We start from the raw sequence: 22,993 nt of genomic DNA on the forward strand, positions 1-22,993 counted from the left end.
GCCCAGAACGGACTGCAGTGATCCAGCTGCAGTCCCACCAGGGCCACAAAGGAAAGGATCCTGTCCCTGCTCCACATCATCAGCCTCTAGTGGCCTGGTCTCCGCTATAATTCCCCAGCAGGTTCAGCTCCACCTATAATAACAGTAGCAGACGTTCTAGGGTAGTTAAGGCTCAAGTGTTTTTACCATGGTGAGCCTTACTCCCCAGCTACATGACAGGGCCTGCCATTGATACTGTACGTGGAACTGCGCCCATTGAGAATTACAGGTCCATACAATGCTAATATGGACACAGCCATGTATGAAGCCCAAAGTCACATTAACTTTCTCAGCTGCCACATCAAATTGCAAGCCAATAGCCACTTTGTTTCGTGCCATCCCTCTAGGGCGCTCTTTGGCATCCCGGCACAGGCGCCGGAGATGGGGGATGGCACCAAACAACCACCGCCCCTTTCACACACTTCTGAGGCCCTGAACTTGGCAGGGGCGCAAGGAGGAGGGATCCAGGGGGCCCAGCTCCCCCTTGTCCCCTGACCAGAGCTGGGTGATGCAATGGCAGAACCCCTTCCCTGCTGTGATGACGGAGGGGCAGCTGGGAGTGTGTGGTGTTGTGACTTGGCACGTGGGGTCTCAGCACCACCCACATTTGGCCCATTTTGGTTGCTTTCCCCCCACAGTCCCCCCACACACACTTTTGCAGTCCTTCCAGTGCCCTCACATCCCTGCCCTAAAGTCTGCGGCTCCTTTGTATTGCTTATCCAGCTGCCGCATGCATGTATTCTAACACACCAGGCTGTACGATTACACCCTTCCCCCTGTGCAGCTCTGCCCCATCAAGTGATGGTTTTCTTGCCTGTCCCTCATTTCCCATCTCCTCTCACCACAGGACATTACATTTAAAGGAAGGTGGAGCTGGTCAGTTTCAGGCCTTCCCACCCACTTGCTTAATGTCCCTAACCAGCTCCCTTCCACTCTGTGGGCCTGATGTTGAAACTGTGACTCCCCCGTACATGCCGAGGAACTCCACTGACCTCAGTGGGTGTGACCGATCAGCATGGAGACCTGCATCCTACATAAGGCAAATCAGAATGACTAGTGCTCGCTTTGGGGCCATGTGGAACCTGGCCTCCATGCTGCCTTGTCAGTAGGGGGTCAATGTCTGCCATAAAATCATGGATCGCACTGAATAAGTCCTCTCCATTGTTGACATTGACAGGGTCTCATCATCTTCCTGCCCTTAGACATAATGCCTCTTAATACACAAGAACAGCTGGTGGCCTAAAGGATATTTACAAGCCTCAGAGATTGAACTCCCATCCTACAGCTCAAAGCCCCAGGCGGCTGCCTGGTGAACTAGAGAGACTGCTCTGCCATGCGAACACACAAGCCCTTCGGACATTCTGCCCCGCAGAGGGCAGTAGCAGGCAAACCCATTTCTGCTACTGCAGAGGGGTACCCCAATCCCAACCCTGGAAAGCGTTTGAAACCGCATTCAAACCTGTAAGAAGACGCTCGCTTGTTAAAACACAAATCAGGGAGGGGAATCTGAAAGGGCTCTATCATGGGGGCTTCCACATAGCGTCTGCCATGACACACTGGGTTTGAATAGAGACCGGGAGTGGCTGGGTCATTACACATATTGAATCCATTTCCCTAAGTTAAAGTATCCTCACACCTTCTTGCCAACTGTCTAAATGGCCATCTTGATTATCACGACAAAAGGTGTTTTCTCCTGCTGATAATAGATCATCTTAACTAATTAGCCTCTTACAGTTTGTATGGAAACTTCCAACTTCTCTGTATGTATGTATATATCTATCTTTTTACTATATGTTCCATTCTATGCATCCAATGAAGTGGGCTGTAGCCCACAAAAGCTTATGCTCTAATAAATGTGTTAGTCTCCAAGGTGCCACAAGGACTCCTGTTCTTTTTGCAAACACGGATGTCTGAGATCCAGTGGCCTGCACCCATTCTAGTATTCGGCCACCGCTTGTGAACCGCATACAAACCACCTAGTCCGTGGGACGCTCAATCCTGCAACGCCACATGGAGGAAGCCAGGCTTCCTGACACAGCTGCCACTGCTGCCAAACCGAAACTAAAATTAGACACCACTTTCATTTCTCTGGAGATAGCCACTCACACGTGCTCCAGGGTCAGACCTTCCCTCAGCACTTAATAAACCTACCCTCCATTCAGCAGAAGGTGACATGAAACAATGGAAAATCTTGTTTGTTCCTTCTGGGGTTAAGCCAGGTTGGGAGAGGGAAGTTGGAGTCACAGCCATTTCATTCAGCGCGAGCCCCTGCCCTGAAGAGTTTACGATCGAAACAAACAAGACAAAGGGTGAAAGAAAGGAGAGATTATTGTTCCCATTTTAGAGATGGGAAACTGAGGCACAGAGAGACTGGATTCAGGTCTACACTACAAACTTACATCAGTATAACTACGTCGCCCAGGGGTGTGAAAAATCCACACCCCTGAGTGATGCAGATACACCAACCTACCCCCCACTGCGGACAGAAGAGCTTCTCCCAGTCACTACCTCTGGCAGAGGTGGATTCACTGTGTGGATGGGAAAAGCTCCCCCACAAAGCTGCTCCAGCACAGCTTTTTAAGTAAAAAGGAAAGGAGGACTTGTGGCACCTTAGAGACTGACCCATTTATTTGAGCATGAGCGTCCGTGGGCTACAGCTTCATCGGATGCAGTGAGCTGTAGCTCACAAAAGCTTATGCTCAAATAAATGGGTTAGTCTCTAAGGTGCCACAAGTCCTCCTTTCCTTTTTGCGGATACAGATTAACATGGCTCCTACTCTGAAACCAGCTTTTTAAGAGTAACCCTCCCCTAGGTGACTTGTCTGGGATCACACAGAGAGTCTGCAGCAGAGCCAGGAACAGAACCCCGTTCTCCCAGGCTGAAGCCTGAGCCACCAGCCCATCCTTCCTCTCCTGACTTCCAGCCTGTCTCCCATGTGTTCCCCTGCGCCCAGACAATACATTACCATTGCAAACGTGATGGTCCACAGCAGCTCTGCAATCCATCAGGCAACTTCAGTGTGGGGATGCTCCTTCAGCTGGGGCAGAGAGCTGCAGGAGAAGGAGCTGCGTCTCCTGCCTTCACAGAGACCAGGACTCTCACTGCAAACTGCACCCGCACAAATCTCTGCCTCCCCGCAAAAATCCCAATTTGCCTCCTGTGCAAAAACAGTCACCCCTGACTGCTCTAATTTCCCAGCTCTCGGCTTTAAGGCTCCTGTTATTCTGGCTTTTCCCCCCCTCCTCCTGCCTGTCTGTTTGCTCCCTGCCTCCCAGAGCCACTGTTTATTTCTTCAGCTGCCTCTCAGCTGATTCTGTAACCCTCTAATTCTGGCTCATCAGGAATCCATCCCTCTCCCTGGCTCATTCACTTGCTCTTTCTCTCTCTCTCTCTCTCTCTTGCTCTCTCTGTACTTTCTTTTGATCTCTCCCAGAGCCGTTCATTTCGCCTTGCCTCACGCTATGAAAGGCATCAGTATACAATTACCAGCTACTTTCTGTGGCTTCTCCTTCCCCTTCCCATCTCCTCTCCATTTGTCTCCCTAAATCCTTCTTCTAACCTCCCTTCTAACCACATTCCAATTCCTCCCCAAGGACAGAGAGAAGCCGGTGGAGGTTTCATTGGTTAAAGGTGCCATTAAAATTCCGCTGGGAACGCTCGAGCGGAACGGCCCCTGTTTGTCAGCACCGCACACCTGGCTACAGCCAGCCAAGCTCTTCCGATGGGGCCAAAGCTGAGACACCGTAAAGGCCCTTGGCCAGCCTTCTGGGGGGAGGCTTAGCCTCCCCGGCCTGTTACACGCGCTTCCCATGGCAAAGGGGCTGGGATTCCCCCCTTGGCTGCTCCGCATTTTCTGGAAATCAGGGTCTTTTCAAGTGTTGCAGGTTGGGTGCCTCCGAATCCCCAGGCCGCTTCCTTTTAAAAGCCTGGCCAGGGGCTTCCGCCCCACTTGAAAAGGATCTTTTCTAATCGGGCCCATGGCCTTTTATTTATTTATTGCTTCTTTCTGATGGACAAAGCAGGCCTGAGAAGAGCTAAACGAAAGGATGGGGGGCGGGTTAACCTGTCAGGAATGGCCAGTTTAAGCCCCCTGGCTTTGCATGCGCCCCAGGCACTCCTGCAGGATACGTGATGAAGCAAAGGTGCTAGAACTTTCCTTGCGAGTTCCCTTTGACATTAGAGTTAGAGGGGGCAAAGGGGTGACTTGATCCCCATCTATTAGCACCTACATGAGGACAAATATTTGGTCATGGCTCTTCAGTCTAGCAGACAAAGACATGTCAAGATCCAATGCCTGGAAGCTGCAGCTAGACAAATTCAGACTGGAAATAAGGTGTACATTTTTAACAATGAGGGTAATTAACCACTGGAACTATTTACCACGGGCTGTGGTGGATTCTCCATAACTAGAAATTTTCAGATCCAGATTGGATGTCTGTCTAAAAGCTCTAGGAATTATTTGCGGGAAGTTCTCTGGCCTATTATACAGGAGGGTTAGACTCGATGATCACAGTGGTCCTGTCTGGCCTTGGAATCTATGAATCTAAACAGGTGGTAGCAAAACCAAAGTCTGAAATCATCTGACTAAAATCCCTTCTCTTAATAGCTCCACTTTCGCTCTCTAACTCTTCTGGGGTCACCATTGCACCAGCTCTCCGCTCCTCCCATACCCGCACTGGGCAGGCAAAACCTGGATTTCTAGTGTAAAAATACAACAAATCAAGCAAGATTTTATTATTTTTACCAAGTTTCTTTTCAGACCACCAAAAAGCAGCAAATAAAAAAAAGGCACAAGCTTCATTTTCCTTGTCACGTCACCTTTAAGCCAGAGCCAAACACAGAACCGGGTCTCCTCTTCAAACAGCAAGCTAAAAATCCTTGCAGGCACTGAGCAAAGCGGAGATTCTCACTCCTCCCCACCAGCGGGCAAGGAGAGCGACGGAATGGGCTTGTTTGCTACACAAAGCGGGAAGAAAACAGCTGGGGCAGGGCTGAGCCAGGAGCAGGGTTTGGTGAGCTGGGCAGATGGGAAAGCAGGAGCAGATCTCACCTACAGATCCAATCACACGCGCTGGGATTTTTCCCTCTGAAATAATAAATAGAGCCTAATTCTCAGGACTCGTGGCTGGTTTAATGGCTAATCTCAGTGACCGTTGCCCTTTAATGAGTCACTTTGTTTGAAAGCAATTCCTGGGCAGCATGCTCAACGTCTCAGGTAACGGCCACGGCCAGCAAGCGTGAGGGTGCCTGTGTGAGCTCTCAGCCAATGTTTCCCCATCAGGGACCTGAGCCCTCTGTGTATCCAGGGCACACTGACAACCGGAGGACAAGACTCCACCAGCCCACCCTGCCAGTGGGCCTCAGCCCTGACCTGGAGGGCTCACCTCTAAGGCAGTGAAGGCAGTTCAGTCTCCACGGCCCATTCTGCCCTTGGACCAAAGCAGCTTCCAGTGGTTTTGTGCTGTGGATATTTGCATCAGCCTCATTCGACGCAGGCCACCCAACGGCACTCTGACCTTCATCACCAAGCTGGGCCAGTCTAACAAGTGGGAGCCTCCACACTCCATTAGCTATCCCGGGAGCCAGCTAGGCCCCCTCTTCCACCTGCATTGCCGCCCTGCGGCATTTAGAGCTCATAGATGCTAGAGACAGAAGAGCAGCATGGGATTATCCAGCCCATCTGCCTTTCAACGCAGAGCTATTCCCCCTCCGTTCCCAATCATTGCTTCTGGACAGTGCTTAACTTGTAAGCAAGGAGGTGCCAGGGCTCAAGCAATTTTTTTACATTCATAACAGATGCAGCAAGCCCAGAGGTGCCGGGACTAGGAACTGCCAGGCCCAGAGGTGCCGGGGCGAGGAACTGCCAGGCCCAGAGGTGCCGGGGCTCAGCCCTGGCACCAACTAAGCACTGCATTCACAGGCTGAACAAAGAGGAGCCCTTTCTACATGCCAAAAGGTGTCCCTTCCTGGGTACTTATTCACTGTCTAGACTGATCACTGTTGTTTAAGAAGAGAGGACTTGCCAGACCAGACCAGAGCCAGGGTCCATCTAGCCTTGGGTCCTGTCTCTCACAGTGGGCAGCACCAGCTGCTTCCAAGGAAAGCGCAAGAAACCCCACGTTAGGCTGACGTGGGGTAATCTGCACCCGCAATAGGCCTCCTCCTTTGCAGCGTCCTCATGAGGAAGGATTTGGCCACAAAGAGCATCCTCAAAGAAACATGCACCTCATGATTATTTGTCATTCATATTACAGTATAGAATCATAGGACTGAAAGGGACCTCGAGAGGTCATCTAGTCCAGTCCCTTGCGCACACACAGTGTAGATCAAGGCCTCATTGGGCAAGGCCCTGTACATACGCATAGGAAGAGACAGCACTTGCCCCAGAGAGTTTGCCAGCTAAACAAACCAAACAAAATCCAGACCAGGCAAAGGGAAAGACAGGAAGAAAGTCTTATTACCAGTGCTTAATTTGCGCAAGAGCTTGTGGGAGGCTCACCTCTAGGCTTGGCAGTTCCTAGCCTCGGCACCACTGGCTTTGCTGCAACAGTTATGAAAGTAAAAACATTGCTTGAGCCCCGGCACCTCTTTCATTACAAATTAAGCATAGCTTATTACCCCCATTTTACAAAGGGGAACGAGAGGCACCAGGAGATCAAGTGACTTGCCCAAGGTTACACTGGATGTTGCAGGCCATTATCTTAACCCACAAGGCCATCCTTCCTCACTCTCCCCCCACCACCCTCCGAAGCAATGAGCAGCATATCCCTTCCCATAGGCAAGTGGAAGAGGCTTCTCCTGTCCATTGATCTCCTTGAGCTGCATTCGCTGATCTCTTCACGCCAGATCACAGCAGAACTGGTCACTGTTCCAAAACAGAGGCCAAGCAAAGGGTAAAGCAGACACAGATGGTGTCCCTAGCCTCGGTTTGCCAGAGGCTGGGAATGGGTGACCAGGGATGGATCGCTTGATGATCACCTGTTCTGTTCATTCCGTCTGGGGCACCTGGCATTGGCCACTGTTGGCAGACAGGTTACTGGGCTAGATGGACCTTTGGTCTGTCCCAGTATGGCCATTTTTATGTTCTTAAAGTGGAGGAAGACGGGGCAAGTGGTGAGCACCCAGAGTTGGAAGAGGGCCTGATCATAACATGGCAAATCATCTCCATTGGCTTCCTGTACAGGCAGCAGAATGAGGCAAGAAACTTAGACCTAATAAGAGAAATTACCTCCTGAAAAGGTGACTTGCAGAAGCAGGGAGAACCAGGGGTGTCTATTTGCCTTCTGCCTGGCAGGTTTTGAGACCTGTCCCCTCGCCATCTTCGCAGCCAGCTCTCTCCCTGAATTTAGAGAGTGTTCAACCTACCCAGAGCAGGCCTGGTTTCTAGTCACATGACCCATGGTGGCAGTCCCTCCACCTGGGAAAGCAGGCTGCACCTGGCATAGGGAAGCCTGATCCTCAAATCTCTTTAAAAAGCCAGCTCATCCTGGGGCATTTCTTAAGCACCAAATTGAACTCAAGCAACTGACACTCAGTTGGGAGCAAAGTGCTCTTTGTTAAAGATTGAAAGCAACCCTTTGCCCCTTCAATGAAGTCCATCTCACTGGCCAAAACAGGGCAGATGAGATTTACTATCTGATATTTCCCAGGTGACGAGACAAGCAGGGGAAAAAATGTAAAACAAACCAAACCTCACAGGTCCCCCTCAGCACTACCCCACAGGGAGAGGTGCAAGCTGTGGGCGAGGGAGCTTTAACCCCCGACTGCTGCTTCGCTTCTACGCAGGGCTGGGGAGCGTGTTTAATTAGCCGAGACAGCAACACCAGACACCTGGCATGCTGTGCTGGGAGCTGCTCCGGGGAAGATGACAGCACCGGAGGTACTGGGATGAGTCAGATTCCAGCCTCCGCCCTGGCTAGAGAGCAAGGGGATTATTTTCATCCCAATAGCTGCTTGGCTGTTCTCTCTTCCGTGTGCTCAGTGTTCCAAGCCCCTAATGGACCTGGGAGCCGAGTAAGCAACTTGTAACATCCAGGATGGGCTCCTCTCCACAGCCTGTGTCTGTGCTGCAACCCCAGGCTGTGATTGCAGCTTGCACAGCTTTCATCTAGCTAGTCTCGGGCACTGCAGCAGTGAAGCTGCAGCCACACCGATAGACACAGCCAACATGTCGGAGATCGGACCGAGCCAGCTCTTCAGGCAGTGAAAGTCAGGAGTGACTCCACTCCCATCAGTGGGGCAAACGAGGCAGACGTGAGAGGAGAACCACCCCATCTGGAGCAGCACTACAGGGCTGGAAGGCACAGGTGAGGGTTCAAGTCCCAGCTCAGACAGCTACTTGTGGCATGAACATGAGCAAGTCAGTAAGTTAGAAGGATGCTCCTGTGGTTAAGGCATTTGATCAAGCCTAAGAGAACCAGATTCCGTCTCTGATCTCCTGGGGCACATCACTTAATGATCCCTTTCGGTCTCAATTACCCATCTGTAAAATGGGAACTCTGCTTGCCCCCCACCCCCACCCCCACCCCCCGCTCATTGTCTGGCTTCAGGGCAAGGATGGGCTGTTATGCCACAGACAGCACCTAGCACGATGGGGCCCTGATCACAGTGGGGGGACTGAAGACAGAACTGTAATACGAACAATCCCTGGTCTCAGTTTATCCCTCTATAATTAGGACAGTCATTTCCCTACCTCACAGAGAAGGAGGAATTCTCCCCACCAGGAGAGCCCCCTGGCCTATGCACCCAGCAATGCTCAGCCACACAGCCAGCACCCTAAGGAGCTAGGCTGCATGTACTAGGGGCATCCACCTTGGGCACATGGGCTCCACTTCCAGAGGGCCCTCTATATCCATGGAGAAGAGGGCAGAAGGAAATAACAGAGGGCACCACGGGGCACATACAGTGACCAGCTGGCAGTGGGAGGGATGGGAGCGAGCTACCAGGGGCTCTGCATTTTTGCTTTGCTCACCACAGCCATCCACATTCCTGGTGAGCTATTTCTGGGCTCTGCTTTGAATGCCAGTGAGTGGAAAGAAGCATGAAAAGCTGCATCGTCTCCAAGGGGCAGATGGCAGCAGACGTGCCCAGGCAGGGGCTGGGGAGGAGAGGCTTACAGCTGCTTTAGAGAAATATCTCTCTCTCTCTCTCTCTCTCTCTCTATATATATATATATATATATACACACACATTTTTCCCTTTAAACTATTGAAGTCACCTGTCAGCGGCCGCCCACCCTGCTTTGATGGGTCAGAGTTAAACACATATTGGGTCTAACAGCAGAGCTCCTTCCCAGGAGCTGCGGCCTGTCAGACTTACGCAGCTGTCAAGCCCCTGGCGCTGCCAGAAACCAGCCGATCCCAGGAGGAATCTCTGGGGAGGACTTACACAAAGGGAACCGAGGGGATCACATCAATGGGCTCCAGACAGAGAACATGCCATTCTAGACAAGCTAGGGGCAGGAAATGTGCCTGGAGGACCCCAAAGTGAGCGCCGGTGAAACGTGGCCACTTCTGGAGTGGAGGACAGTCACTGAGCAGCAGGCAACAGAGAGGAAACGTGGGGCAAAAACATCTGCTCTTTCTGAAGAGTGATGGGAGATAGAACAGTCATGTCATCCCGTTCGCATCTCATTTAATTTACACACCCAACCCCCATCTTCCCAGACTGACCTGTTTGACTCCGAATACAACCACACCTCCTATGGGATCGAAACACACGCAGCAGCCCGGAAGCTTAGAACAGCATTTAGTGACCTTACACTGAGAGGCATCCAGCTCTGCAGCCTTACAAATAATGGATGGCGGGACCGAGAAGGAATGATTAAAAAAAACAAACCTAATCCCATCAGCCAGCTGTGATTGCCTTTAGTAAGCAAATCATGATGGCCCCTCTGAGCATGCTTGGACCCTGCTTGGCCTAGCACCTAGCTTATTAACATTCACAGAGGTTTGCCCTTGGGTGTGCCTAATCCTCTGGACTCAGGAGGTGAAACCCCCAGGGGGTTGGAGATGAGTTTTTAAAGACACAGAGGCACAGGATAGAAAGCAGATGGAGAGTGGCTCTGCTGAAAGGGGCCCTGACCCAAACGGGCTCCATTTCGCAGGAGCTCGCCAGCTTCCATTTCCCCCACACAACCCAAAGGCCATTGCTGCATTGGAAAGCACCGAACAAATGCGATGACCTTAGGGTTGCCAACTTTTGAATCGCACAAAACCAAACACTCTTGCCCCGCCCCTTCTCCAAGGCCCCGCCCCCTGCTCACTCAATCCCCCCCCTCCCCCCCCCCGCTCGCTCTCCCTCATCCTCACTCACTTTCACCAGGCTGGGGCAGAGGGTTGGGATTTGGGGGGGGGGTGAGGGCTGGTGGTGCAGGCTCCAGGGTGAGGGGTGGGACGTGGGGTTCAGGGTATGGGAAGGGTCTCTGGGCTGGGGTAGGGGGTTGGGGTGCAGGAGATGGTGTGAGCTCTGGGATGGGGCTGAGGATGAGGGGTTCAAGAGAGGGCTCAGGGCTGGGGGTTGGGGTATGGGAAGGGATGAGGGCTCTGGCTGGGGGCTGAGGATGAGAAGTTTGGGGTGCAGGAGGGGGTGAGGGCTCCAGCTGGGGTTGTAGGCTCTGGGGTGGGGCCAGGGACGAGGGGATGGGGCGTGGAAGGGGGCTCAGGGCTGGGGCAGGGGGTTGGGGTGCAGGAGGGGGTATGGGTTGTGGGTTCTGGGGGGGAGTTTGGCTGTGGGAGGGGGCTCAGGGCTGGGGTGCGGGAGGAGGTTCAGGGTGTCGGCTCCAGCCGGGCGGTGCTTACCTCAGGAGGCTCCTGAAAGCAACTGGCATGTCCGTCCCTAGGCAGAGGGGCCAGGGGGCTCTGCATGCTGCCCACAGCCGCGGGTGCTGACCCCGCAGCTCCCATTGGCCGTGGTTCCCAGCCAATGGGAGCCGTGGAGCCAGCACTCAGGACAGGGGCAGCGCACACAGTCCCAGTGGCCGCTCCTATGCCTAGGAGCCGGACATGCCGGCAGCTTCCAGGGGCCGCATGGAGCAAGGGCAGGCAGGGAGCCTGCCTTAGCACCACTGTACTGCCGACCAGACTTTTAACAGCCCAGTCAGCGGTGCTGACCGGAGCTGCCGGGGTCCCGTTTTGACAACCAGAAGAATCAGGGCCGCTGACTGTTCAGCGTCTCCAGTGCTGTCCTGCGTGGGGATGAATGAACTCCCCCCCCCCAGCTGCTGAACCCACACAGCGAGGCAAGAGCGAGCAGGGACCGATGGGGAACAGTCACAATCACCGCAGCTGCTAAGCTTCCCCTGAGTTGCCGCAGGGTTTCTGGGCTCCCCACCACCCCAGAAGAGCAGCTGCTCGGGAAATCCCTACGGATGCTCTCCCCACTCACATGACACTCTGGAAAAGGCCATTGTCTCCCTTTATCTCTCTGAACCATTCCATTGCAGGGAGCGCCCCTATACCCAGTTCCCTTTCACTTACACCAGTGTAATCCTACTGATTTCAATGGAATGACTCCCAATTTACACCCAAGAGTAGAATCAGACCCCATATTTTTAACATTTTCAATGCTCAAACATGCAAACTTGGTGCTTCTAAAGCACCTGCCATCCAAGGCTCTCAAAGTGCTTTATAGGCATTATTCACTGGTGAGCTGCCAGTTACTTACACCTGTCTGAGGTAGTTCAGTGTTATCCTCATTTTCCAGGTGGGGAAACTGAGGCACAGAGCAGCAATGTGACTTGGCCAGGCATCCAGCAGAACTGGGACTAGAATGCAGAAGTTCTGATCCCCTAACCCCTTTGTTCCAGACTCTCCCAGAACAGCCAAAGCCCCGGTCTTCAATCAGGCTCTTCAATTCTAATTATGCAGTTGCTGATGACTCAGACTCTGTCCTCAAGAGATTTTAAGTTTTTAATTAAAACATTTTTGGAATGAATTTGCTTCTTCGATTTTCCTGGAAAACAGAGAAGTTCTCAGGGACCGAGAGCAGCTCAGGTTGATCCACACAAAGATCCTTGTTAGAGAGGGGATTTCGTTATCCCTGGTCTACTGAGCAGCCATCAACGTGACACCATAAAGGGCAACAGGCCTTAAAGGGAAATTAGTGCAGTATGGAAGTTCTATAGGAGAACACTTAACAAATAGGAAGCTGCCATCTTGACTCGGAGGGTACGTCTACACACCAACTAGACATCAGCAGCTGGCCCATGCCAGCTGACTCGGGCTCGCAGGGCTCAGGCTGTGGGGCTCCTTCATTGCTGTGTAAACCTCTGGGCTCGGGCTGGAGCCCAGGTTCTAGGACCCTGCATGGTGGGAGGTTTCCCCAGAAGTCTATGCAGCTGTGAAACAGCCCCGCAGCCCCGAGTCAGCTGGCACGGCCCAGCCCTGGTTTTTTCTTTGTTGTGTAGACTTACCCTGAGACACTTGGGCTGGATTCAGCACTGGTGGGCGGAAAAATCAAATACTCCCCCCAGAAATGTTTTTATTATTTGGATGGACAGTAGCACCTGGAGTCCTCAACCAAGATCAGGGCTCCAATGTGCTAGGTGCTGTACAAACATGGTGGGAGACAGTCTCTGCCCCAAAGAACTTACAGTCTAAAAAGACAAAGGAAGTGCCATTATTCCCCTTTGGCAGGAAAGTGCAACACAGAGACTAAGGGCACTGGAGGGGTTTGTTAGAGGAAGTTTATTGGCCAGGAGCACCCAAGACTTGCTGCCGGACTGGAACTCTGCCCAGGACTCCTTAAGTCTGAGTGTAGACCCATTGCTTGGTGTCTGCCCTTTTGCATTGCGGTACCGCGGGGCCCATGGGGCCTCGTGTTGAATGTAACCCTGTTTTACCGCTTCCCCAATCTTCTCTCCTGTTGTTTTTCTCCATTCATCCCTATGTAAATAAATATTTCCCTATCCTATATTCACTGTACTATTCCAGGGTGCGTGTGTTACTCCGGGAGGGTTGGAACAGGTGCCCCTGGGGTGGAAGGGACTTTCCCTGCCGCGTTTCTGCGCGTGCCTTGTCTTGGCCAGAGCTGCCTGCAGAGCAGACTCCGACTTGGCCACAAGGGCGCTAGAGTTACACATGTCATTGTGGAATTGTCTATTAGGGGATTTTTACACCTTCCTCTATCATCTGGCACCAGCCACCACCAGGGAGAAGCTACTGGACTAGATGGATCACGGGTCACAGCTCCAGAAATGTGATTCACTGATAACTGTCTCGCATTCTTCTAACAAGGCGGAGACGAGCTCGTGAAATTCTATTACAAAATAACCCAGTAACCAAAGTGTCCCACACCTGACATTACTGACTGAAAAGACCCAGGGTATGAACAGAGCTGGACTGACAGAGACTCATTTAACAATCCCACTTTGAGTCACGATAGGACAGCCTGAGCAGATGATTCATGCAAAAGGGTAGGTCAGACAGTACATTCACGAAGAAGAACAATGTCCCATGCCACTGGGCATCTTGTCTATATAGCGATAATACTTTACCTATGGGTACTGTTCCTCCCACGATCTCCAACGACTTTCCAAAAGGTGAGTAAGTAGCATTAGTCCCATTTTACTGAGGCTCAGAGAGGTTGTTCAGAGAGTGCAGTGCTTGGAATAGAAACCAAGTCTTGTAATTCCCAGCCCCGCTGCTCTAACTACTAGATAACGCTCCCTCTCTATACTTCTCTAGGGAACTTGCATGGGAACTCATTAACGTCTGTTTTAACCCAGGGGCCCTTGTCAGAATCAAGGTCCCATCAAGCTGGTCTCTGTATAAACACAAAGTAAGAGACAGTCCCAGCTCTGGAGCATTAACACAGAACGTTTGATCTGTTTTAAATGATCTTGCTACACATTCATATAACCCTGTTACTACGCCCCCCCAGCACTGTCTCTGGTTTTCGTTTTCTTCTCTGTCTCAGAATCTGCTTGCTGTTCACCCCCAAACATTCTACACCGTTAGACAGCAATCTGAGACAAACACCTGAGGAATGAGGTGTGTTGAGTGTCTAGGTTACTGGGACTCCGAGACCTGCTGCATAAATCCGGTTCCATGCAGAGTTGACAGGATCACACTTCGTTTGTAAGTTCCATTTCCAGTAGCTGCAGATTAGTAGATGTTTCAATACATGGTGAATCCTCTGTTATACAGTCCAGCATGTCAATAGGTTGCATCGATAACACCTTCTTACTGATATGCTTATAACCATCTAACATGCTTATAACATCTAGCCGTCATTTATCAACCCTTTTTAAACTTTTTGCAATGGAGCTTTAATATAAAGAGTGATTGTTTACAGTGTGTATATGACCTAAAAAACATAAGGTTTTGTTCGTGGGCAATTGTGTGCCTTGGTTTCCGTATCTGTAAGAGACCCTTTGGCATTTTTTTGTATAAGTGAGAATTTGTCCTAGTGTCCAGGGTGAAAAGAAATCCACCCTCCCAACACCTGTCCCCCTGTACTCAGTGCCACCCTCCACCCCAGAGGTTGTTGCATGTCAGTGGTGCTGTAAGAAGAAAGATCTAAAAGTAAAATATTACTAGAGAGGATCCCACTTCTGTAATTTGGCACGGCAAGTCACGCCTCATAACCGAAGACATGTATATTCACCGTCACACAACGGATGTGCCCTGCAATGTGTAACAGCCTAAGTTAGTCTTACCCAGTTGCTATAAAATGTCAATTACAGTAATAACGTCTTCCCACTAGAATGGTTTCTGATGGGCATGCTGATGCAGAAAGAAATGAAATAAGCCTGCACTGCCCACCAGAGCTTCACTGTTCTCCAGATGAAATGCTAACTCTGAAATCTGCGGCTCACTGAGAAACCTGATTCCTGAATGTGCCTGTACCCATCAGCTTTGAACAGCACGTCAGTGGGCAACACAGATGTCTGTTTAGAACATAATTAGCCTGAATACAGAGACAAGCTGCTAACACCTTGCGTTGTTCCCATTTCAGGTCCTGCACCGTAGGCACTGGATGATTGAAAAGTCCTGACATGAGGAGATAGAAGCAGACATCTGATAAGCCAGGGAGCGGTGTGCTCAGAGCAACTACAGAGCATCAGGGGGAAAAAGCTCTCCTAGCAGCTGCAAGATACTGTGGCATAATCAGGGCATGCGGAATTAGTGCCACCATGAAATGCAATCTGTCTGCACATGAAATGATAATGTCTTACATAACTGTGAAATCAAGGGGACAAATTTGCCAAGGGCCAGGATATTAACAAGAGCTGATCCCTTCTTAGTTTGATTTAGTGATAATTTTAATCACAACATGCAGACATGTTTATGAAGGACAAGTACCAACGGCCCTGGAACTCATGGGATAGTTCTACTGTTTATGGATCTGCCTCATAAGTGAGCTTGCAGCTGCCCAGAGCCAGATATCACAGCTGTCAGATACATGGCGTACATGCCCCATCAAGGAATAAAACCCAGTACCCCAGAGTCCAGAACACCTGCCTACCACTTGAACTGCAGCATAATCACCATTAACCAGCTGATGTAATAATCTTGCAGAAGCCTCTGGCCACTAAAGCAGAGTGGCACACAAACACATTAGCCAGTTAATTACAACATGACCAGCAAGCCTAGCCTGTAGGGCGATTAAAGCCACACATTTATCTTGGGCCTGAGTTGTGATGGGAGACTATGACACACCCTGTTCTGACATCTCAGCACGGCATGGGAGAGAGAGGGAAAAGTGGTGACATGGCATCACATTGTAACAAGGGGGTTGTTTTGTCCTGCTGATTAAAGGCAATCCCAACGTCTCCCCACCATTAGCTACCAAGAGGAAACGCTGTCTGGGGAAGGTAGCAGATTGCTGCTGCAGGACTGGACACAAGAGACACAGGGAGCTCTACCAGGAACATAGAGGGCAGCTGCCGGAGGGATGCTCTAAAGCTGCGTGGGACAGGATTTCAATGGGTTCAGTTAGCTGCTCAGTCCCACAGACGCTAGGTTAAATTCTAATGCAGGCCTCTAAGGAGAATGAGTTTGATGGGTCTCATTCCAGGCCCTCATGTGTCCACATCAAACACCACCGCACACTTGGGCATAAATTTTCTGTGTTTACCTGTATCTGCCCTGGGGAAAGCCACGACGGAACAGCAGGGGCCCCGTGGGTCAGGCGTGAGGGATATCGGTAGAACTGTGAGTGGGAGCGGGTTGTGGGTCAGGATTGAGGGGTGTTAGCAGAGCTGGCGAGGGGAGGGGGGGCCCAGGCATAGGTATAGTTGAGCAGGGGGGTTGTTGCCCCCCCAAACAGGGCCAGCTGTATGGGTGGGAGCCATGGTCAGGCAGCGAGGCTTGTGCATTTAACTTAATGAACCAGGATGGGCCCTGGCAAGCAGCCCCCCTGACTCCTGCCTTCCTCCTCCTCCTCACCCCCCAGCAGTCAGGGGAGCCAGCTGTTTGGCAGCCCCGGTGGAGCCTACGCTCCTGTGTCTCTCCGTGCGGTGCCGTGGGAGCCCAGCATGCAGCGTCCCCTCGCACCATGAAATACAGCAGCCCCAGCAGCTGGTACCAAGCTCCCGTGCTCAGGTCACCACAGTGGACAGCAGCAGCTGAGGCTCCCCCGCAAAGCCGGGCCCAGCCCCACCCAGTAATGCACAAGCAGGAGCGCCCGCCGCCATGTGGGTTTCATTTTTGAGCCTGCCGGACGGTGCAATGGCTGGAGTGGTTTTGGTTTAGGCCCCAGCAGAAGAGTCTTCTTCGCTGTGTGCTGACTGGCAGGGGGAAAACCGACCCGGCTCTGCACTGTAACCTTGGGTGCTGGAGCGCCCGTGTACACGGAGAATCTGTCTGCAGAACTATAGATAAAGCATTGCTACTGGGATTTAGATACTGTCTGTCAAAGCTGGGCCCCAGACTTCACGGCCATGGAGTAAAACGTGCCCAATTATACAGTCCACTAGCTGTAGTGGAAGTCTGTATCTCCCCAGGGATTTCCTTATCCCTGGCGGTCTGGAGATTTCCTTATCCAGGCGGTCTGGAGGGCTCTCTAGCATAATGATTATATAGACAATATAAAGCTACCATGTTTCTTTATTTGGCCTGGGTATAATTCAGGGTATCTCATGACAGCACAGAGAAGTTGTTTTCCCCTCAGTAAAACAGGAGTAGCACACAATGGGACATAATGAAGGAGTGATTCATTCATACAGGAGGCTCGTAAAGTGCTTTTACAAACAAGCACAATGTACTGAGCAGTGATGTTTACTGGACTATGATTTTGGGCTACTGGTGCTCACCGTGTTTTACAGAGGGATGGATAAGCCAGTAAGGCCCCTACCTTTACGATATTTATTCGCTTGGTACCATGTTCCCAAGGATGATAGTGCCATCATTCTAGGACTGACTCTCTGCCCTTCTGAGACAGGCCCACATCCCTCATCTTGGATGGCTCTAACATACAGCAGCATTGGCAAATATGTGGTCAGCAGCATTATTTACCCAAAGGGATTGGCGGGGGGCAGGGGGTGAAGGTGGCATCCCTCCCCGCACCTATCTGATGCTCCGGGACAGCTGCTGCTGTGTGCTTCTGCCGTCTTCTTCACCTTCTCCTTGTCCCGTTTTAGTCGGGGTTGGGGGCGCTTGTTCTTTGTCTCCAAGCATTCCTGTCGAGTGCATCTTCCAAGCTGACTCCAACCTTCTTCATGTTCTCCTTCAGCATCTCAAACTACCTCTTTCAGGATCTTTCTTTGCCCCGAGACTACTAGACCTTGTATTCTCTGGCCAACGTACCCTGCGTCTGGTTGAAAAACGAAGGCCCACAGAGCCTGTGTGATTGGCAAAACTTTGCACACCACCTGGCCAGACCTGATGTTCCTGGTTGGAAGTCGGAGTTCCCTTGTCCTACATGGACTTGTTAGCCATGGCAGGCAGTCCCACCTGCCTGGATCAATCGAGTTATAAGGCTCCAGACACCCATCATTCACACCCAAACTTCCAGTTCAGAACACCTCTGCCTCAAGAAGGCAAGTGGCAGGAGTTTAGCTGTCAGGTGCTATGAATTGCACCACCTGTACGAGGCATTTTCTAGGGAGTGAGAGCTGGTCCCCCACCCCACCTCAGCCAAGACAGTTCTTTAGGATTCCTGGGATTCTGCAGTAATTAATCCAAATGCTTCTCCGATGAGCAGCCCGAAGGCCTGAGTGCTGCAGCCCAGAGAATTACACAATTGAGGCTCTTTGCTCGTTCCACCTACCACAAACCAACCAGCACAGACTTCTCAGAGACACAGCAGCTAATTGAGCCTCCTGGCACCCTCGGAGCTGAGCATTACTCCCCATTTTACACAACAAAGGAAGACGAAACAGACATGTCCAAACCCACAAATCAGTGGCAGGGCTGGGATTAGATCCCACGAGTTCCCGAGTCCTAGTTCTGGGCCAAGCCACTCACTAAAAAGTGTCTCCCAAGTCTCTAAGTCCACTCCATGACACTTCAGACCCAGGAACTTCACAGCAACAGAACTCAGATCCTCCTGCTTTAAAAAGCTTAGGCTCAAACATTACAGGGCCTATGAGACACAGCTGAGTGGTTCCATCCAGCAGTGGGAACATGCACACCACATAGTTCAGTGCCGTAGTTGGGCTTCAATTAGATTTTTATTGGTAAATGTCACTAACCATCGATTTCACCATACACAGCAACAAAAAACATTTCCCTTGATAATGACTGAAACTTACAGACAGGCAAAGAAAGAAAAATGCTGTTTGAGAACTCAGAGTTTGATTTAAGGACATTTATTTTGTATATTTTGACATTTGGTGTAACTGTTATTTGGTGTAACTTTGTGTGTAACTGTTATGAAGGTTAAACTTTTAAAATCTCAACATCTACAGTCATTAAATCATTAGTATCTGTTTCCACCTCCCCATCATTTCTTGGAACTGTGAAAATTTAAATCAATCAAATTGGAAGAATATGCTTAAAGTAAGCATTGATACGATCCATCAAAATTATTTAAAAAAATCAAATTCTGTCAAGCCTAAATACAATTCCTTAACTAGTGTAATTTGAAACAGTATGTTACACAAGCATGTACTGTAATGCAGTGGCATGCATGTGTAAGCGGGGGAACAGTCCCGCTATTGTGGGGAACTTTCCTGGCTTCTGCACTACCCCAGTGAAGTGGGCTAGCGAAAGGATCCTCGCTCCCACTTCCTTTACCCAGTGGCCTCCCTGCCCTTGAGGACTCCCCTTCCACTCTCCTGTCTGGCAGAGTCCTCGTAACCCCAACAAGGCTGGGCCCAGGATTCCTGGGGGGGCTCGACCCCCAACCCTGCTGTGGTCACCTAGGACAGGGGCTAGGGTGTCCCCACTCCGGGGTACTCTCTCTGCACTGGGCACTTCTCTGACCCACTGACCATTACATACAAGTTAAAGCAAATGCAAGTTATTTAATCAACAATTAATTTTAAAACGAATAAGGAATAATGGGAAAGGTTAAAGGAAACACATCACCCCGCTCTGTGGCAGGGAACATCACAAACAGTGTCCCTGGAACGTCAGGGCAGTTCACAGTCTGTTCCTGGTAAGTCCCAGGCCCTGCTCCGGCCCTGGCCGTGCTGCAGGGATGCTGTGGGTTGGACGCTTGCTCTGGTGGTGGTCACACGCTCACAGGCTCTAAGTGGTAGGACCCGTCTACCCAGTGTCGCCCCCGCCCTGTCGGGGTTACGATCCAAGCCTGGCCTGCAGAGCCGCTTGGCTGAGGGGTCTCCCTGGGCTGGGCCCGCTGCCCAGGGTCCCCCTCGGTCTCCCCAGCTGCTCACCGCACCCAGCTCCGGACTGCTCCAGCCGCAGCTCCACCACTCGGTCTCTGCTGCTCTGCCTCCCGCTCCCTGGGCTGCTTCTTTGGCCCCTCTGGCTCTGGTTGCTGCAGCTCTGCTCCCAGGACAGGTCTGCTCTCTCGGGGCTGCTTTTCTGGTCCCTCTGGATCTGGCCCAGCTCAGCTCCCCAGCTCAGCTTGGGGCCCTGCTTTCTCCTTAGCTCAGCCCCACTCTGTCTGACCCAGGCAAGTCCAGCTCACACGGAGGACGGGACCTCCCTGGCCTCCTGACTCCCTGATTAGCCTGCCCGCCCTGTCATTCAGGCTGACCTGGAGCATTGGCCTCTCCCCACTGTTCCTGGGGGCTGTCAGTCTCACGTTCCTGAGTCCCCATTGACCCTTCCCCCTTTTTACTACTGGGAGCTAGTAACTAAAACACCCACACTGAATGTTAGTAAGGGGGCAACAGTCCCCTTACACATGTACATAATGTTGACTGGCAATGGCTAGCTCACAGACAGGATAACTGACCTACTACGAGGAGCAGTTAGGGGAGATCTTCTTTGGTTCAAGTGTCAGAGGCCTGTGCGTTGGAAACAATGGCCAAGGTTCTAGTCCCAGATCCACGGGGTGTTTGTGATTTGTATAACTGCATCTTATCTGCTGCTCATGACAGCAGCTGCATCAACACGGTCAGGAGTGTAAGAAGACAGCCACTCCTCCTGCTTGTCACACAGCTGTCCTGACTTTTCAGATTTTTCCCCACAGAAACTGCAGGACTGAGCAAGGCTAAGGCGATGCTGGTTGGGAAGACACAAGCCTCTCCACCATCAAAGACACCTGCCCCACACCCCTGCAGTCAGTCTCCATGACTGGGGAGAGACAGTGGAGAAAAATGCTTTCTTCTATCGCCAGCTTGCTCTTCCTGGAGGAGGACTTGGTCCCAGTGCGCCCTTTGTTTGTTATCACCTCCTAGCTGGATTGTGATAACTCTGTCTGGGGCTAAAGGTGGAAGCAACCCAGAGGATGCAACTTATGCAGAATATAATGTCCGACCTCCTCAGCATGCTGGGCCTCCTTCAGTGCATCACCAATGTGTCCCCTTCCCAGTCCTCTTCTGTTGCTAATTTAAGCCCTTGGTCCAAACTTTCAAAGCTATCAACAGCTACTCCAGCAACCACATCTCCACCCATGGCAGCTGCTCTCTTCAGCGACAGTGCAGCTCACAAAGTCTAGGACAAAGCGTGTGAGAGCTGAGACAAAGTACTCTTAGGGCGGGGGGGGGGCTCAGCTGCAGAGCGAGCTGCTGGAGAGATCAGAATGACCCAAAGAGTGATGGCATTTAGAACATGCTGCAGGAGCCTCCCTTCTGACCAAGCTTAAGAACACAAGAACGGCCATATTGGGTCAGACCAATGGTCCGTCTAACCCAGTATCCTGTCCTCCGACAGTGGCCAATGCCAGGTGCCCCGGAGGGAATGAACAGAACAGGGAATCATCAAGTGATCCATCCCATGTCACCCATTACCAGCTTCTAGCAAACAGAGGCTAGGGACACCATCCCTGCCCATCCTGACTAATAGCCATTGATGGACCTATCCTCCACGAATTTATCTATTTCGTTTTTGAACCCTGTTATAGCCTTGTCCTTCCCAACATCTTCTGGCAAGGAGTTCCACAGCTTCTGCACCTCAGCAGGAAGCAGATCTACCTACAACATATGCATACGCACATCACTTACCACGACAGGGCCCTATGATCTTGGGGTCATAGTGGATCACAAGCTAAATATGAGTCAACAGTGTCACAGTGTTGCCAAAAAAGCAAACATTATTCTGGGATGTATTAGCAGGAGTGTTGTAATCAAGACACAAGAAGTAATTCTTCCGCTCTACTCTGCGCTGATTATACTTTAAATGGAGTATTGTGTCCAGTTCTGGGTGTTGCATTTCAGGAAAGATGTGGACAAATTGGAGAAAGTCCAGAGAAGAACAATAAAAATGATTAAAGGTCTAGAAAACAACCTATGAGAGAAGTTTGAAAAAAGGGGGTTTGTTTAGTCTGTGGAAGAGAAGACAGAGAGGACATAACACTTTTCAAGTACATAAAAGGTTGGTACAAGGAGGAGGAAGAAAAATGGTTCTCATTAACCCAATGGGTTTAAATTGCAGCAAGGGCAGTTTAGGTTGGACATTAGGAAAAACTTCCTAACTGTCAGGGTGGTTAAGCACTGGAATAAATTACCTAGGGAGGTTGTGGAATCTTCATCATTGAAGATTTTTAAGAGCAGGTTAGACAAACACCTGTCAGGGATGGTCTAGAGATAATTAGTCCTGCCATGAGTGCACGGGACCGGACTAGACGACCACTCAAGGTCCCTTCCAGTCCTGTGCTTCTATAATGACTCTAGATGCTACTGTACTACAAACAGTAAGGCGAAGAGCAGAGCCCTCTTTGAAGTTCACTACAAACCTCGCTATGTGGATTTCCAGGTGCAGCGTTAAGATACAGCAGCCGTGGGAGCAACAGGAAGCCCTAATGCGGATGGAACCGACCACCTTGTTCTGAAGTGCGGCTGGAGGCTGGTCCAGCCTCGGCCTATGGCAATGCTGTCACAACAGCACAATGCTGTGTCTCTTAATAGATGTCGTTTCTGCTGGGATATGTAAGGGTGAAGCAGAGACCTGGGAAACCGCTGGTGTGCAGACACGGTATTAGGGAGCAGAGCCATGAGCAGACACCGCTTCTGCATTTGGTAAAGTGCAGGTACCCCTGATAAAGTGCTACCCCTCTGCCTTCCCTTCCCCTTGTTAAGGATTGATAAGCCTTGCAGCTGCATACGGAATGTGGGGATCTAAAGGATACCTTTGTGTAAAGCACTGTTTTCTTCCCCCTCCCTTCCTTTCCTAGCTACATGAACAAGCTCGGGGTCAGGGCCCCTTCCTCCCTTCCCTGCAAACTGCTCATCCAGGGCATTTGTGGCTACAATTATTGTAAAGAACTTTTACTTTGAAGATAAATGTATCTGTAGAATATGCTAATGCTGTAATCAGGGGCGGGGATAATTATATTCAGTATATAGCTATTAATATTCATTGTATGGGCATTCATGTTACTCAATAAGAGGTTTGGGGGTGTTGCAACGATTGTAGATATTTACATACTAACTTAGAT

The 22,993-nt window shown here is 50.9% G+C and overlaps 1 protein-coding gene across 4 annotated transcripts in view; it reads right to left on the reverse strand.

Annotated features, from left to right (window-relative positions):
• EFR3B (EFR3 homolog B) overlaps window positions 1-22,993 on the reverse strand; it is a 153,394-nt gene that overhangs the window by 128,192 nt on the left and 2,209 nt on the right. For 3 of the 4 annotated variants that reach the window (XM_073335564.1, XM_073335560.1, XM_073335559.1), the window contains exon 1: window positions 3,006-3,607. The exons of the other annotated variant lie outside the window; for it this stretch is intronic. In XM_073335564.1, the coding sequence (XP_073191665.1) occupies window positions 3,006-3,045 (40 nt within the window). In that variant the 5' untranslated portion in view covers window positions 3,046-3,607. Of the gene's footprint in view, window positions 1-3,005; window positions 3,608-22,993 lie in introns of those variants that run through there. 4 annotated transcript variants of the gene reach the window in all.

The sequence above is a fragment of the Lepidochelys kempii genome, chromosome 3 (genome assembly GCF_965140265.1).
Source record: "Lepidochelys kempii isolate rLepKem1 chromosome 3, rLepKem1.hap2, whole genome shotgun sequence".
In the NCBI taxonomy this organism is placed as follows: domain Eukaryota; kingdom Metazoa; phylum Chordata; order Testudines; family Cheloniidae; genus Lepidochelys; species Lepidochelys kempii.